We start from the raw sequence: 17899 nt of genomic DNA on the forward strand, positions 1-17899 counted from the left end.
AAATACTAGATATTATATTTTTATGTATTTATTTGAATGACAGAATTATAGACAGAGAATGATAAGAGCTTACACCTGCTGATTCATTCCTCAAATGTCCACAATAGCCAGGTTTGGGCCAGGCTAACGCCAGAACCAGGACCTCCATCCTGATCTCCCACGTCCATGTGGGTGTAGTGGCTCAAGCACTTAGGCTGTCTTCTGCCGCCTTCCCATTAGCAGGGAGCTGGATTGGAAGACAAGCAGCCAGAGCTGGAACCAGCTCTCCAGTATGGGATACCGGGATCGCAATTGGGGGATTAATGTTTACTTTCTTTGATTTACTTTCTTACAGTTTTTCTTTTTCTGGAGTTAACACTAAGCCTCTTCTCATTTGCTTGGTTATTTATACAAGGTCTTTCCGTACTCTTCAAAAAAAACGTTAAACCTTTCTTTGGAATGTTTACCTTGTCCTGCAGTGATCTAGACTGGTTATTCTTTATTTGCTGTGCACTGTCTTTCTGCAGTATTTCTTTATTCCCGTCCTGGGAATTTCGTTTGCTACTCCGTTGTGTAGTGGTATTTGTTTCTTGGACAAAATGTCCTCTTTATTCTTAGCTTTATCCCACATTTTGGTAGTGATATCAGAAAGAGTATAAGTATTTTTTTTATTATATAGTTGTCTGATATATCACTTCCCAAATGGTATATCAATGTCCTAATTCCCGAAAGCTAATGAGTGTATGTTACTTGGTAAAAGCAGTTCTTCAGATGTAATTCTGTCAAAGATCTTGATACCCAGAAGTCATCCCGAATTATGTGGAAAAGCTGTAAATTCAATGCCAATTACTTTAGATATGCAGGAGAGAATTCACAGAAGTGGAATAGGCAGTGTAACCAGAAAGGCAGGGGTTGAAGTGATGTGGCTAGCAGTCAAAGAATACTGACCACCATCAGAGCTCCCAGAGAGAGTGAGGCCTTGTCAAATAGATTGTATACTTCTCTGAGAGAATCAGTTGCTATTGTTTTGTTATCCATAGCAAACTAGTATAACATAGGTGTCTGCGCTGGAAAATAATTTGCTCAGAAATTTGAAACTGATTCTTCTACTTTCTTCTTTCTGCCTTCCCCTCCCACCCCATTTCTCTATTATTGGTTCACTACTATTTTGCTTCTTGATTCTTTACTCTTTGAAAGCTTTTAGAATCTTCTCTTTATCCTTGTTACTCTGAAATTTTTCAGTGAACTGCCCTAGGATGGCTGGATATTAATAGGCTAGGTCATCAGTTAGTAATAAATTCATGTTACTCACTTTCAGGCAGGTTGTTTTGTTTGTTGGTTTAATGTCTGATTATTTTTGTCACTTTCTGTTTTCTCTTTCTAGAATTCCTATTAATTGGTTATTTGGTCTTCTGGATTGATTTTATGATTTTTGTAACCTTTTCCCCTCCAATTTATTTTCTCCCTCTGACTTATCTGGAGGTTAAAAAGAAATCAGCCCTTATATTAAATTGGAAAAAGAGGGGCTGGGGCTGTGGCATGGATTAAGCCGCCGCCTGCAGTACTGACATCCCGTATGGGAGCTGGTTTGAGTCCTGGCTGCTCCACTTTTGATTCAGCTACCTGCTATGGCCTAGGAAAGCAGTGGAAGATGGCCCAAGTCCTTGGGCCCCTGTACCCATGTGGGAGACTCGGAAGAAGATCCTGGCACCTGGCTTTGGATCGGTGCAGCTCCGGCTGTTGTGGCCAACTGGGAAGTGAACTAGCAGATCAGAGACCTCTCTTTCTCTCTCTCTCTCTCTAACTCTGACTTTCAAATAAATAAATAATTCTTAAAAAAAAAAAAAAAGAAAGAAAGAAAGAAAATGGTAACCAAAGCCCTAAAACATACTTCTATCTATGAAAGTATCTACAATGAAAAAAGATTGGATGGCCTTATCAACAGATTAGACTCTGTAGAAAAAAAAAGATAAAAAAACTCAGCCCTTATAATGAATTGGAAAAAGAAATCTGATTTTATATTTTTAAATTTTGAAGAACTTTTTGTTTTCTTTAAACAAACGACTGAAATGGGCCAGACTGAAGCCAGGAGTGAGGAACTTCATCCAGGTCTCTCATGTGGGTATAGGGCCCAAGGACTTGGGCTGTCTTCCTCTGCTTTCTCAGGCTCATTAGCAGGGAGCTGGAATGGAAGTGGAGAACGCAGGACTTGAACTGCCATCCATATGGGATGCCGGCACTGCAGGCAGTGGCTTAACTCGCTGTGCCATAGTGCTGGCCCTTCCTTAGCTTTCAGTTTCTCTTTACTCTTTCCTCAGGAAGCTGGCTAAACTTCAGTCAGATTTCTTGGAATTTAATTCTCCTTTCCTCAAGATGGGACAGAAGCAAATAGGCACTTTCAGTCTGTGGGAAAAGCATTGCTTATATATTACTTGTACTCTTGGATTACAGACTTTTGGAAGGTTTTCATTTATTTGAAATTGCCAGTATATCAATTTAAAATTTTATTTTGTTTTAAGGAAACTGCAGTGATAATTCTGTAGTAAGGGGAAATGATAGCTTATTTCTGTTAGAAAGCACTTCTTTAGTCATTACAGGACAGCAAATTTCAATAAAAAGTCCTTAGGGAAAAAAGTTATTGAAAGATGCTAGGTATTTGCTTTTTGCAGTTCTGTGATGTGAACACTTCTGTTTCTCTTACATTGCTCATAAATGACAATCTTGTATTTCATAGCTAGTGATTTAGTGGTGGGAATGCTTTTGAAATTTGTAGTTGGCTTTGATTCCTTATGACTTAGATTTATATTCTAAATTGCTATTTTTTTTTTTAAGATTTTATTTATTTGAGAGAGTTATAGACAGAGGGAGAGACAGAGAGAAAAGTCTTCCTTCCGTTGGTTCACTCCCCAAATGGCTGCAATGGCTGGAGCTGCGCCGATCCGAAGCCAGGAACCAGGTGCTTCTTCCTGGTCTCCCAATGCGAGTGCAGGGCCCCAGCATTTGGGCCATCCTCCACTGCACTCCCAGGCCACAGCAGAGAGCTGGACTGGAAGAGGAGCAGCCGGGACTAGAACCAGCGCCCATATGGAATACCGGCGCCACAGGCGGAAGATTAACCTACTGCGCCCTGGCGCCGGCCCCTAAATTGCTATTAGTTTTAAAGATGTGCATTCCAACTGGTTCTTAGATCTACCTAGTTCTTGCTTCCAAAGAAAGTAACCTAGGAATGGAGGGACTGCTTCACACAGGGCTCTAGGTGGTTTTCAGGATTTAGTTTTTAAATGGACATTGGGGTATGGAAGGCGGAGGGGGTGGGAGAAAAAGATGCTGACCTTAAGTTGCCCTTGCATTGCTTGGCAACAGTGTTTTAACTCTCACATAAAAGCTGCTTTCATAGGAATGTGTGGAATTCTAACTTCGTAAATAATTCAGCTTAATGTTTGTTTACTGAAAATGCCAAATGGATTACAGTTTAGATAAAAGTGAGCCTCTAAATTTGAAATGAGAATGGGCAGGATTGTACACATTGTTGATAACAGTTTAAAGCTAGGTCTCATTGTACTGATGTCTTAAAATATGCTGTTTAGTTTTAATGTGGGGAAGTCTGATTTGAACAGCAGTTGTAATCAAAGGGAACTTAGGTTTAGCAGTATGGCACATGGAGCATTTTGACATGGGAAATGTAGGTGTAAATGAAGGATAAGAACTAGTCATTATGGAGCTGGTATGGAAATCTTTACTGTTGAATTAAAATTAATAATGGTTCTGTACGTCTTTCAGCCCTCCATGAAGAAATATTCCAACTATTTATAGCTGCTGACAGTGGCTACCTATATAGTATTTTCATTAATGAGGTTGAGCCTTTTTAAGAAAAAAATAATCAGGCCGGTGCCACAGCTCAATAGGCTAATCCTCCGCCTTGTGGCGCCGGCACACTGGGTTCTAGTCCCGGTCGGGGCACCGGATTCTGTCCCGGTTGCCCCTCTTCCAGGCCAGCTCTCTGCTGTGGCCAGGGAGTGCAGTGGAGGATGGCCCAAGTCCTTGGGCCCTGCACCCCATGGGAGGCCAGGATAAACACCTGGCTCCTGCCATCGGATCAGCGCTGTGCGCTGGCCGCAGCGCGCCAACCGCGGCAGCCATTGGAGGGTGAACCAACGGCAAAAGGAAGACCTTTCTCTCTGTCTCTCTCTCTCACTATCCACTCTGCCTGTCAAAAAAAAAAAAAAAAACTAAAAAAAAAAAAAGAAAAAAGAAAAAAATGATCGTGCATGTGTGAATTTTGTACCATGCGCTTGAACCTACAGTGCCTTTTTAAAAATCAAAAGAATATTATTTCTTGCTAAATATCATTATGGTTGAGTAGTATGTAGTTGAGACAATAATATATGGAATATAGTAGGCATAGTTGCTCAGGCCACAGATTCTAGAACCAGACTTCCTTGCTTCAGAACATCTGTTACATGTAGTAGTAATAATGATCCTTACCTCTTAAGGATGTGTGAGAGTGAAGTGAAATACACTGATGTGTGTGACTAATGTTTGATACATAGTAATCACTATGTAAATATTCATGATTATTTTTGAGTTCAAAGGCTTGAATTCCTTATACATTGTGCTTATTTTTTATAAAAATAGTAGTCAAAGATCAAATCTAAAGTTGGAAAAATTTGAAAGGAAACTTACTTCTTATCTCGATTGTTGGATAATCAAAAATTAGCAAGTATCCTGGTCGAATTATGTTTTGATTTGTAAAATACTCATTCACTTTAGGTGTGTTGAGTCTAATAATGCACAATTCCTACAAAATAATGAAACTATACTTTGAGGAATTGGACATTGCTCTTTTCCCCTATTTCAGGCTATGGTTGAGCTAACTATAAGATTTTATTTTGGTTTTTGGGTGGATACTGTCATACTACTGGAATGTTCTCATCTTTATGAATAGTGTGCAAAGCAGCATTAGAAGATTACAGATGTCCCTGTTTGGGGATTCTGTGGATACATGATGACACAGGGCATCAGCAAGTAAGGATAGTGGGAAGAGGCACTTGGGAGGGCCTTCATTGTATTTATTTACTGTGTGCCAGATATCATGCAAGATGTTTTTACATAATTCTTTTTGAAGTAGTAGGGACTAGGGACCCCATGTTAGAGTTGAGAAACCCAGTCAGAAAGGTTAACTGACTTACCTGAGGTTACACTGATAGGAATTGATAGGATCTGGATTCAAACGCAATCTGTATGACTCCAGAACCCTGTAGGCAGCTATAATGGCATTGCTTATTAAGATCTGAGGCCCTTAAAATAATGGGAGTCGAAACAAAAGACTTCTCCATTCTCTCACCCGGATGAGCTAGGAAAAAATAGGCCTACCTAATAAACCACGTCCCCTGAGAGGACAATACACTGGTGAGATAGGTAGCTTGCAATCCGATTTTTCCGAGGTCTCACTCCTTTATTTGATGTAGAGCAAAGTGGTGACTGCTGGATTTTAAGATCTTAGTTTCTCAAGACAGTTATGTAAGAAGATATTTCCATAAGAAGACATTTCAAAGTAAGAAATTCATGAAACTAATTTAGAAAATCTTCATAAATTCAGTGGTTCTTTTTTTTTTAATTAATTAATTAATTTTTTTTTTGACAGGCAGAGTGGATAGTGAGAGAGAGAGAGAGAGAGAGAGAGAGAAAGGTCTCCCTTTTTGCCGCTGGTTCACCCTCCAATGGCCGCTGCGGCCAGCGCATCTCGCTGATCCAAAGCCAGGAGCCAAGTGCTTCTCCTGGTCTCCCTTGCGGGTGCAGGGCCCAAACACTTGGGCCATCCTCCACTGCCTTCCCGGGCCATAGCAGAGAGCTGGCCTGGAAGAGGGGCAACCGGGATAGAATCTGGCGCCCCAACCGGGACTAGAACCCGGTGTGCCGGCCCCGCAAGGCGGAGGATTAGCCTGTTAAGCCACGGCGCCGGCCCATAAATTCAGTGTTAGAATTGACTTTCTGTTCATTTATCACAGAATTAAAATTTATTGGAAATCAGATGCATCTTGTATTTAATCATTGTATGCCCAATACAGATTTTATAATTCTCTTTTTTGTTATTTCATGGAAGTTTTCAGACAGAAAAAATTTGAAAGAATAATATTAGCAAGAGCACCTGCATTTCTATTTTGTATATTGGTTTGTATGTATTTTATAGAGATACCTGCCTGCTTTTCTTCCCATCTAATCTTCCTTGTTTGGGCTTGTTAGGAAGAGTTGCAGATTGGTGCTTCCTCACATGGGGCACCATAAATGTTAGGAAAAGAGGTGCAGAATAGAAAGGAGGCAATGTATGAATTTACAGCCAGACCTAATTTATTCAGAGAATATAACATAGAAGTACGTGACCAACTGCCCACATGTACATTGATGGAACACGTGGCAGAAGGCCCCAACTCCCACGGGCCTGGCCTTTTAATATTTTAGGAGGGCTAGGTATGGGAGTAGGGTTAGAGGGCTGCAGGTGAAAGGGAATTCCTGGAACTGGTCTTTAAAGTGTTCTGAGCAGCTGGTCTTTCAAGTGGCCATGAGGGGTGGAGTATGAAGGCAATAGGGTGTGAGACCCAATTGAGATTCAAGGGCAAGGAATACATTCCAATGTTTATCTAGTTTGGGCAATGAGCAAGAATGGCTGAGGCTTATGTCTTTGTTCCATCGGAGTTAATCATTTGAAGGTAGTACCTACCTGTGCAACACACATTCTATTTTTAAACAACTTTACTGAGATATAATTCACATACCATACAATTCAGAAGATTCTTATAAAACTTTGAGAACTAGAATGCAATCAAATTGGGGCTGGTGTAGTGTGGCAGGTGAAGACCCTACCTGTGACACCAGTATTCCATATGGACAGTGGTTCATGTCCTGGCTGCTCTATTTCCAATACAGCTCCTTGCTAATGGCCTGGGAAAAGCAGTGGATGATGGCCCAAGTATTTGTGCCCCTGTCATTCACGTGGGAGACTGGAATGAAGCTCCTGTTTCCTGGCTTCTTCTTGGCCCAGTGCTTACCATTTGGGCCATCTGGGGATTGAATTAACAGATGGAATATCTTTCCCTCTCACTGTCTCTCCCTCTGTCTCTATAACTCTTTCAAATAAAAATAAAAATCAATTGGGAGTTCCAAGATGGTGGAATAGTGACAGGAAGGTCTTAATCACAGGCAAAATTAATATTTAAAAAGGGAAGAAATTACACGCCTAAGATAAAGTTGTAGGAAATTTGCAGCGGGAAACCCAGCTAAAACAATAGAGATGGTCCAGGTCTGCGTTGAGAGAGCAAATAAGAATTTAAAAAAAAAAAAAAAAAAAAAGTGGAGACTTGGACCCAGGGAGAACACCGGCCCTGGCAGACCAAGTGAGAGGGAAATGCATGGGCCCACAGCACTGCGGATAGCAGCAGGAGGAAGAGCTTGGCGAACTGCCTTTGAAGTTCCATGTGACACCCCACCCCGCCCCAGGACAGTAGAGACAGAAAGAGAAAATAAATAAATAAATAAATAAATAAATCAATAAGGAGGTGATGCAGCTCGCTACTCCCCCCCCCCCTCCCCCCCCCCGCAGCAGAGCCCTACAGCCAACTGAGAGGAGCCATTTTGTTTGTTTGGATGCAGGCAGGTGGCTGCTGCTCTCACCTCCTGTGTGCATACCCAGCAATAAACCACCCCCCCCCCCCAAGCAACAAGGGCCACAGTAATTCAGAAGAATTTATTTCCCCTCCACACAAGCTGTATGGCAAGAGGAAGCTCCACCTATGGGAATTTCATACCCACCCACAACCATTGAGAAGTGAGCCACTCTCCAGTGGGTGAGGCTCTGTATGTCTGCTTGCAACCCACAAACCTAAGGAGAGAAAAAAACCCACCCTGGGAGCTGACTCTGAGACAAAGTGTGGCTAGGCCCTGAGCAACCACAGAGCACTTCCCTGCAGTCCCAAGCTCATCAGTTACCTATAGCATCTCATAACAGAGGGAACCATGCTCACAGGACAGACTCCACAGATCAAAGGTGTAGTTAATTAAGCAGTGTGAATTGCATGCTGAACACACTGGCGACTAACTCTGCAGTGTCCCACAACTGTGAGGAGATGGGTGGGTGACACCAACAGAGGTAACCACCCTCCTCCATCCAGATAACCAGAGAAGACCTACTAAACTCCACAGGGGCCTTACCTTAGATACTTGGTCCACTCGGCAATACTGAACAGAGCACTCGGGCCATACCCAGCACATACTTCTTGGTATTCACTGCAAGTATAGACATCCCACTAAACCACAGAGACACAAACCAAAGATAAAAGCCACCAGACAATTAAAAAAAATTGCACAAATGCCAAAAAACAAAGGAAGAAACATAAGTAAGAATAAGGAAGACACTATGAGCCCCTACAAAAGAACACTACAACACTTCAATAGTAGAAGGTGAAAATGAAGAGATTGAGAATATGCCAGAAACAGAATTCAGAAAACTACTCATTAGATTACTTAGAAACAATCAGAAGCAAATTTATGAACTAAATGAAAAATTTTCCCATGAAATTAAAGAGAAATCAGAATAAAATACTAGAAATTAAGAATTCAGTAGATCAAATAAGAAATGAAATGACAAGAAAGTCTTACCAACAGAGTAAGCATGGCAGAAAAAAGAATATCTGAACTAGAAGATGCATATGGTCATATGTTTTGATTTATCAGTTTAAGGTGCTTTCTCTTGGCTTACTATTACAATTGGCAAGTATTTAGTTCTCTTAGGAGGTTTCCTTTCCCCTGTCTTCTCAGGATAGTTAGTTTACAATTATTTGTTAAATCAGCATTCACCATTTATTATTATGCCTGTGCAAGTATTATTTACAGCTGAATGTGGTCATGTTCCATATTTATGTTTCCTCTCCTTGTTTTCCTGAAGTTATTAATTGCCTTGATTTCTCATATTAGTTTCTTTAGTTTTTCAGAACCCAGTAACCTCAGGTATATTTCGTATGAAGCTAGTGTGTCCTGAAAGCCTCCCTTCTCCTTTGTCTAAGGTGATTGCTCTCTCATTCTGGTACTTACATATCCTGTGATTCTTGGAGTTGATCCTGGATTGAATTTTTAATTTCTTGTTGTTATATCTTCTTGGTTTATGCCATTTTGTTGTTGTTATTTTATTGATTTTTTTTTTTTTTTTTGGTGAAGCATGTCCTCCTGTGAGCTTGTCATGTTAAAATGATGGTAATGGTAGCAGATAGCATGGTGATGATAACTTAATGTGTGCCTTCCCTTGAAGACACTGCTCAGGTGTCCTTTATGCCCAATGCCTAGTTGTCAACCTGGAGCCCTCCACTCTCATCCTGCAGATCCCCATCTCCCCTCTTGGGGACTTTATGTTTTTTCTGTTCCATGTCCTTTTGATTTAAATCATCCAGAAGATGAGATCCTCAGTAGTTTATGAAAAAGGCTGGGTTGGACCATCTTGGGGACCTCATATGTCTGAAACTATTTCATATATGAAAGTGCATATTCTAACCTGGTACTTGGATGTGTCTGAATATTGAACTTTAAATTATTTCACTTTGGTATTTGACAGCATTTCTCTGCTCCTTTTTTGTTTCTAGGGTTGCTATTGGAAAATCTGTATTCAATCCGATTCTTGATTGTATGTATGTATTTAAGTAGATTGGTTTCTTTCTGGAAACTTTGGGATGTTGTTTTAGTTCCAGTTTTCTTGAAAATTTATAGTGATGTCCTTGATGTGGGTCTATTTTTATTTTGTGTATTGGGCATCCAAGATGCCCAATAAAATCTAGAAATTTGTATCTTTTAACTTTGGGGGATTTTGTTGGAATGCTTCATTAGTTTTCTCCCATCTATTTTTGCTTTTCTGTGTCTATGGAACTGCTGTTATTTGTATATTGAGCCTCTCTGACTGGTCTTCCAGTTAGTTGCTTTTTTCTTTTTTATCTCTTTCTCTCTACTTCTATTTTTCTAACTTAGAATATTGAATTTTTCCCTTAAATTTCATTTTGAAAAGCTGCTTTTTCCTACAAGTTGCTTATTTATTTTTTGTTGTAATTCTCTTCTTTCTAATAATCCTTAAGTGTCTCTTCATGATTAGCGCAAATAATCTTAACAATGCAATTGGAAGCTTTCAGCTTTGAATGGCATCTGCTGCAACTACAGGGTTCTCTGTGTGGTGTACTTATTAGCAGCTGGTCAGATTTTCTGTAGAATACTCCTCTGATCTCTTACTTGGAGGAAAATATGTGCCTACCAGTGTTGAAAGAGACCTGGGATTCATAATTTGGAGTGTGTACATAAACTAATACTGTTTTCTGTACATCATCTCTGCCTTCATCTGAGTTAGCCCATTACCTCTGCAGGGGTTAAACCTCCAGTCTTCTGAGAGGGTAGTATGGAACTGGGAAGGGATCTAGAGATCTAATTGCTTCTCAGCATTCGCTCAGTTCTCTTTATTTTGATAATTCTGCTCTAAACCTCACTTCCAGAACTATCTGACATTGCCATTTCCTCTTTCTTCTGTGGATTCTGCAATGTAAGTGGAATTAGTTGTTGGCTTGACACTTGGCAATCTTAGGATTCAACTTTCTTGCTTTTACTGAGTTTCTTCTAGGCCATCTGCTTCACCTTCTGAAATTGTGTTGCTGTTGTCTCCTTTGATCTTATCCCTGAGGATTATGTTTTTAAAGCAACAAATCACTTTTCTATAGTTTCATTGAGTATTGCAGTTGAGTAAGACTCGTTGTTTATGGTGAACTGTTACCTTACCATGAGCTGTCTCCTTTTTTCTTGCTATGCATTTCTGTAGCACATGTTGGCTTTAGAAATTACCAGGTTAGATGTTTAGTTCTTGAGCCACTGTTTTGACATGTGTTGTATAAAATATTGGTTTTTAGAACATATTAACCCACACTAAGTTTTGTAGTTTTCTCCAAATTGTTGTTTCACAGTATTAAAATGTCCCTGTATTAATAACTTGAATGATGCCATTCTTAAGGCGTCATTGGAATACAGGGTCTAATTGCATTTCAGAAGTGTAAAGTCTAAAATCTTTCCCTCTTTGCCATTAAGTATACTTGGTCTTACCACAGTGAATTAAAACTATCGCTAAAAATGTTTGTCCTTCCATAGACTGCTGTTTCTGAAGCTTTAGTGGGTATTAGAATCACTGGATGGCATGGAGAAGCAGTGCTGGGCCACCACTGGGGTTTCTAAAGTTCTGGAATAGGGCCCAAGATCTTGAGTTTTTAACCAGTTTTCAAGTGCTGCTACTGCTGCTGTTGCTGCTACTGATCTGATGATCACACTTTTAAGAATCACTGATACAGGGGCAGGCATTTGACCTGGTGGTGAAAACCTCATTTGGGATTCTTGCATTGCACATTGAAGTGCTTGGGTCTAATACCTGACTCCAACTTTAACTTCCTGCTACTGCAGACCTTTAGAGCCCGAAGTGATAGTTCCCTGTGGGACACTGGATTGAATTTTTTTTTTTAAGATTTTATTTATTTATTTGAAAGTTAGAGTTACAGACAGTGAGAAAGAGAGACAGAGAGAAAGGTCTTCTGTCTACTGGGTCAGTCCCCAAATGGCCACAACAGCCAGAGCTGCGCCAATCCGAAGCCAGGAGCCGGGAGCTTCTCCCCGGTCTCCCACATGGGTGCAGGGGCCCAAGGAGTTGGGCCATCTTCTACTGCTTTCCTAGGCCATAGCAGAGAGCTGGATTGGAAGTGGAGCAGCTGCGACTAGAACCGGTGCCCATATGGGATGCCAGTGCCACAGGTGGAGGATTAACCTACTGCGCCACACAGCATCGGCCCCTGGATTGAATTTTTAATTTACAGCTTCAGCCCTGGCTCAGCCCTGATTGTCATGGCATTAGGGAACTGGTCTAGTGGAATGGAGCTCTCTGTCTGCTGCTTTTTCTCCCTCTGTCTCTCAAATATTTAAGAATGGAAAACAGTCACTGATACAGACTGTATTATTGACCGTAAAAAAGGAAAGCATCACTAAAATTTCCCTATAGAATTTTACTTACTACTCTTCAAATTGGATAATTGAAATAAATTTTGAACTTATTTTATTATTGTTCTCATTGCCTAAATTATGTTTATGGTAACCATCTTTCAAGACAAATATGCAAGACAGTTGATCTCACCATATTAATGAATTTTTGTCTTTGATTTACTGTTGTTCTTCCTTGCTGAACTACATGGTTTGTCCCTGTTCTTCCTTACCCCCCTTCTTTCCTTTGCCATTCTTTTATCTGTTGCTTGCAACTTTTCTGGTGCTACCTGGTAGAGGAGGAACTCAGAGTCCAACAGAAGTTGGCTACTGTCAGGGAGAGTTCATGTAGAAACTGCATTGAGGTCAGTCTTGTGGGATCTTCCTACTGTTGACATACTAATACCATGTTGGTCAGAGTTGATTACACTTGGAAACTTACTATTGAGGTTGTGCATGTTCATATGTAAATACAGATATTAAATTCAGGATAAGTCTTTCCTAGTCAATAGTTTGGATATGGTTATATACAATTACAATTAAATTTTGAATTAATTACTACATTAATTGTGATTGATGTGATTATTGGTTCTAAGTGGATCTCTGTTCATTAGAAACTGTTCTTTTACTTAAGGTGAGACCATCGGGGAAAAAAAAACTTTGATTGGATCAGGGAAAACTGCTTTTTATCCAATTAGGTAAATTGATCTTACAGAAGCAGAAGTCTTAAAAGTGCAGGTTTGACATTGTAGATATAAATGTAGAGAGGATGTTACCATACTCCCAGAAGGGAGTTCTAAATTATCTTAGTACTTCATTATTCTGTCAGTGTGGTGCGAGAAATAATAACATTTATTTTTAATAACATATTTTTGAATCTTTCTTTATGTTGGTTAAACCATAGTATAAAATGTGCTGATAGTTGACTTTTTCTATATTCATTCTAAAATCATTATTCACATTCATATGCTCTCTAGTCATCAGGTTATGTTTAGTATAAACTACTTGATTTTTTTTTTGATCCCAGGAAGGCAGGAGTGACCCAATAGGACATTTTTCCTGTTTTAATAGTGTATTTTTTTTTTTAAAGGAATGAGCAGTTTTGTTACTATCGTTTTTAAAATAAAGGGAAGCTTTGTAGAGTTAGGTGAATAATCTATTGTAGCGGGCCGGCGCCACGGCTCACTTGGCTAATCCTCCGCCTGCGGCGCCTGCATCCCAGTTTCTAGTCCCGGTTGGGGCACCGGATTCTGTCCCTGTTGCTCCTCTTCCAGTCCAGCTCTCTGCTGTGGCCCGGGAGTGCAGTGGAGGATGGCCCAAGTGTTTGGGCCCTGCACCTGCATGGGAGACCAGGAGGAAGCACCTGGCTCCTGGCTTCTGATCGGTGCAGCACGCTGGCCGTAGCGGCCATTTGGGGGGTGAACCAACGGAAGGAAGACCTTTCTCTCTGTCTGTCTCTCTCTCTTTAATATCCTCTCTTTTAAAAACTGCTTTTTACATGGTTAGTAACCTGTAAAAATAGAACACTGTTTTCTAACTGAATGTCATGTGTTCTTTCATATTCACATTTTTTCAAAATTTTGTATTTCTGTGAATGCAGTGAATAGACTTTCATAGACTGCTCTGTGAGACAGCAACTTTGTTTTGTTCAACACTGTATTTCTAACACTAATAATTAAACACTTGTGACACAGTTTTCAATAAATGTGGAATGAGTACAACATCTCACAGCTTAAGAGTGCTATATATATTGTATTACTTAATTAATACCACAAGGTGGTACTGTTGTACCATGTAAGTCTAAAGTTCTCTTATATATTGTTAGGAGAATCCTATGGTTAAAATGAAATGAATTGATTTTCTGTTATATTTATTTCCTACTTATTTGTAATTTTAACACATGGTTAGTCTTTGATTACATGATTGAGTCAGTGATATTATTTCCTGAATAAAGAACATTTAGTTCAAATATTTATAAAATGTCAAATGAGATAGCATCTGCTGAATTCTAGCACAGTAGAGTTAGTTTCCTTATTTCATTTATCCTATTTTGGGTTAAAAACCTTTGTTCAGTTCCTATTTGTGTTTCAATAATTTGCCAAAAGATTTCTTATAAGTTATTACTGAAGTTTAAATATGTAACATTGTAAAGTCTATTTTGGTTGTTAAAAGATTTTAAACATTTGATACCAAACCTAGATTTTACTGTACTTCTCCCCTACTCCAAAAAAGTTTTTTGTTTAGTTTTCATGTTTCTTTTACAGGGTTGCAAATTTTATTATCATACAGTTCTTTATCATATAATTATACATATTTCATTATAGTGTATAAAGTCACTCTATAATTTGTTTGATTTCACCCCTACTGTAAAACTAAGCTTTGAAAAATTTGTGTTAACTTGGGTTTTTTAATTTTCATATGATTGATTTGACTTCTGAATGTTTTGATTTTGCAATTTTCCTCAGACTAAAGCGAAATCAGAAGAGAGCCCAGGTTGGACAATCCTACGTGATGATTTCATGATGGGAGCATCTATGAAAGACTGGGACAAGGAAAGTGATGGGCCAGATAACAGCAGACCAGAATCTGCAAGTGACTCTGATGTGTAAAATAATAGAGGCAACATAGTTTTCAGTTTATTTTTCCTACAAAGATACTCTGTCCTCCGACAGTTTGGGAATTATAATGATACCATTTGTAAGAAAGCCAAAAGACTTACTAGCTTTGATGTTCCCCCTCTACATGTAAACTTTGTTAAAATTGTATTTTCAACTTTTGTATAATTTTAGGCATTGTTCCTCAAAACATTTGCAACAAAAAATACATCCACTTGATCAGCAAGATCCACATTGTGCCAGTATGGTCAGATGTTTACAGATTGGTCATTCTGTGCTGGGTTCTTTCAGTGTCACCAGTGTTGCTAGACATGCAATGCCAATTCATAAGTAAAATGAACTCTTTGAAGTTAATATTTCTCTGCCTTCCAATTTAGAGACTGTTTGTTTGTAGCTTTTGGGAATGATGAATATTTTTGTCTGTTTTAGTTAGCTATTGAGAAACCTGTGCATAAAATTAATATTTTTGATTTTGTGCGATGAATTTAATTTTGTCTGATATTTAAAAATACTAGATCTCTACTTTTATATTTCCTTTTATATACTAAGTAATATAAATAAGTACTTAACATTTAGAATTTTTTTTCATGAAAGATTTATTGAGACGGAAATTTTCATGTGTATATTATGCAAGAGACTTGCTTTCTTAGGAAACATATTTGATATGTTCTAATCTCTCTCTTTTCATCTCCCAAAACATTTGAGTTAGTTTAAATTCTTTTTTTCATGGACAACCTAAGCCATGAAATGATGGAGTTAGGTACCAGGTAATTTTGCATCATAATATTGCATCTGATTTGAGACTTCATTGCATATTGTTTCTTTAAATGTTATTAAATTGGGTGACTTTCAGTATCAAGTTGTGAAATAAAAACAGAAGAAAAAAGTAAGACTGTTTAATATTATTCCAAAATTCTTGTGAAACTCAGCTCCAGATCACAAGTTTGTAAGGGAATTATTTATTAATGTGAGTTGTTCTTCTTCGACAATGATCCATCCCTTTCTCCATCATTTCCATAAGAAAAATAGTTCCCTCCTATCACTCGGTTGTACATACTTGCATCTATTATATATTGAAAGGATAATTTTCTCCCAAAACAACGTGCTAAAGCATAAATGTTTATATTTTTAAGCCCATTTGAGTGTTACCAGTATTATGTGGCTAACATTAAATTAGTCCATGGCCTGGTATTTGTTATCTTGAAGAAAGGTAGACACGCAAAATATAAAGTGGTTAAAACAGCAAAGCTCAAAATACATTTTGTATTTGTCCCAACTTCTGAACATCAGTATCTTGTTAAATTATAGAACTGCCATCTTGTCACTTTAATATGAATGAAAGCGATCAGGTATTCCTCAGTGTTAATACAGGAGTGCTCAGTATCATAATAGATAATATTTTAGTGTATCCTAACTCATAGGTAATTTGGGGAAAAAATATGTAAAACCTAAACACTCATTTTTCAACAGGACTAAATATTAAACTTTATATTTTGTTATTAAGTTCTTGGGTCATCATACAAAAAGTTTGCAAAATTTTTCCTGAATAAATAAAATAAATTAAATAAATAAATAAATAAAATTTTCAGTTTTATATTATACCAGTGGATATCAGTTATATGAGAAGGCTGTGAAGCATATATGAATTACATGAAATAATTTTTGTCATATAGATATCTTCTATAAGTATTTCTGCATCTTGGATATAAAAATAAATATCACCATGTGCTAAATATAAATCTAAGAGCAAGCCTGTTATTTGAGAAACTGTATCTTTATGTGAATGTTTTAGTAGTCTAACTCTGTCCATTCTACCCTATATACTTCACCTGCAATATTATTTTTTGGCATCAGTGAGATAAATAATTGTGATGAGTCTCTGCGTTATCTTTAAATTCTCTAAGGGGAAAAAGGTAAGAACTTCATTCCTACCACCCACGCCTCCATTTAACTAAACATAGCAATATTAGGATTTTTTTCTTCCTGATGTTAGATTCTTTTGGGATTGTATTTAGGAACTACTTTGAATCTACTCTCTTTGTATTAGTGTTACATTACATGAGAATTGATGAGAAAATAAAACAGAGTCTTATAAGTAAAAAAAATAAAGTAATATAGTAGTGAAGGCTGGGGTGGATATTCTAAGCATTTAGCATAGTTTAATGTTGGTTACTAATTGTTTTTAGGTATTGAAATTTGAAACTCAGACTATTTAGTACTGAAAATAGCTAACATATCTTAGTAATTTAGCTCTTTAGTATAAAGTTGGTATACAGAATTTATTTTCAGTTTACCTAGAATTCTGTGTTAGATATTCAACATATTGCAAAATATACCTTGGAAACCCTTTAGATAGAATGGTTCAGAGGTTATCTGCAGTACATAGACCCTAAAATCACTTAGTAGAAAGTTCTGAAAGGTTTGTTTGAGGGAAGGTCGAAGTATTTAAAAATATTTTGTCTCAGCAGATCAGAAAAGAAAGGAATATTTAAATTTTGGGAAACCTTTTAGGGCTTTTCAATCAATATATGTTGTACATATGGCTATACTTTATATTCAGTGGCTACCAATTAAATAAATGCTGCTGCCTGTGCTGGTCTTTACATGATGTGAGTACAGTACTTAACTATAAAGTCATTGGATTACAATTTTTAGATGCCTGATGATGACCTAGCAAAACATAACTATGACAGAGAAGGTTAAAGTATGGACACAGACAAACTAAAAACAAATTGTGTTGCTACACAATTATAAGATCTAAGAAAATGCAATAAAGGAATTTCAAGGAGCAAGTACATTTCTGTGGAAAAGTTTTTTGGAGATCAAATAAGTAAGCTGGCACTTTTGTATCATATGGGTAACTTTTTTCCTCCTTATGTGTGTTTTTGTTACTTTTGTGAAAATAAATGTTGGAAGAATCCTAAGTAAAATGGGAAATCATTTGTTTTTTGTTTTTTTTCCCAGAATCTTAATGACATAATCATTTAATGGTACTGAGTACTGTATTGGGCTAAGTATATTAACATGTTTGTGGTACATGATTTTAATTTTTAAAACAAACAGTTGGAAATTCAGTATATGTATATTCAACATTTGTTGATTCTTAAGGAAATATGTATGTGATTATAAAATAGCATAAATTGTACATTTTAAATTTAGATGTGAAATAACAATAGCTACCATTGTTTCTTGACCCAGATATCTTAATCAAATTAGAAAGCTAAGAAAAACATTTAGATAGCATTAATTGAGCATCTATTCTCTGAACTTTG

The 17899-nt window shown here is 37.8% G+C and overlaps 1 protein-coding gene across 1 annotated transcript in view; it reads left to right on the plus strand.

Moving 5' to 3' along the window:
- Positions 1–17581, plus strand: part of RRP15 (ribosomal RNA processing 15 homolog) — a 43179-nt gene extending 25598 nt beyond the window's left edge. The window contains exon 5 of the mRNA XM_062210353.1: positions 14478–17581. Within this exon, the coding sequence (XP_062066337.1) occupies positions 14478–14621 (144 nt within the window). The 3' untranslated portion in view covers positions 14622–17581. The remainder of the gene's footprint in view (positions 1–14477) is intronic.
- The last annotated feature ends 318 nt before the right edge of the window (positions 17582–17899 follow it).

Source organism: Lepus europaeus, chromosome 14 (genome assembly GCF_033115175.1).
Source record: "Lepus europaeus isolate LE1 chromosome 14, mLepTim1.pri, whole genome shotgun sequence".
NCBI classification, from domain to species: domain Eukaryota; kingdom Metazoa; phylum Chordata; class Mammalia; order Lagomorpha; family Leporidae; genus Lepus; species Lepus europaeus.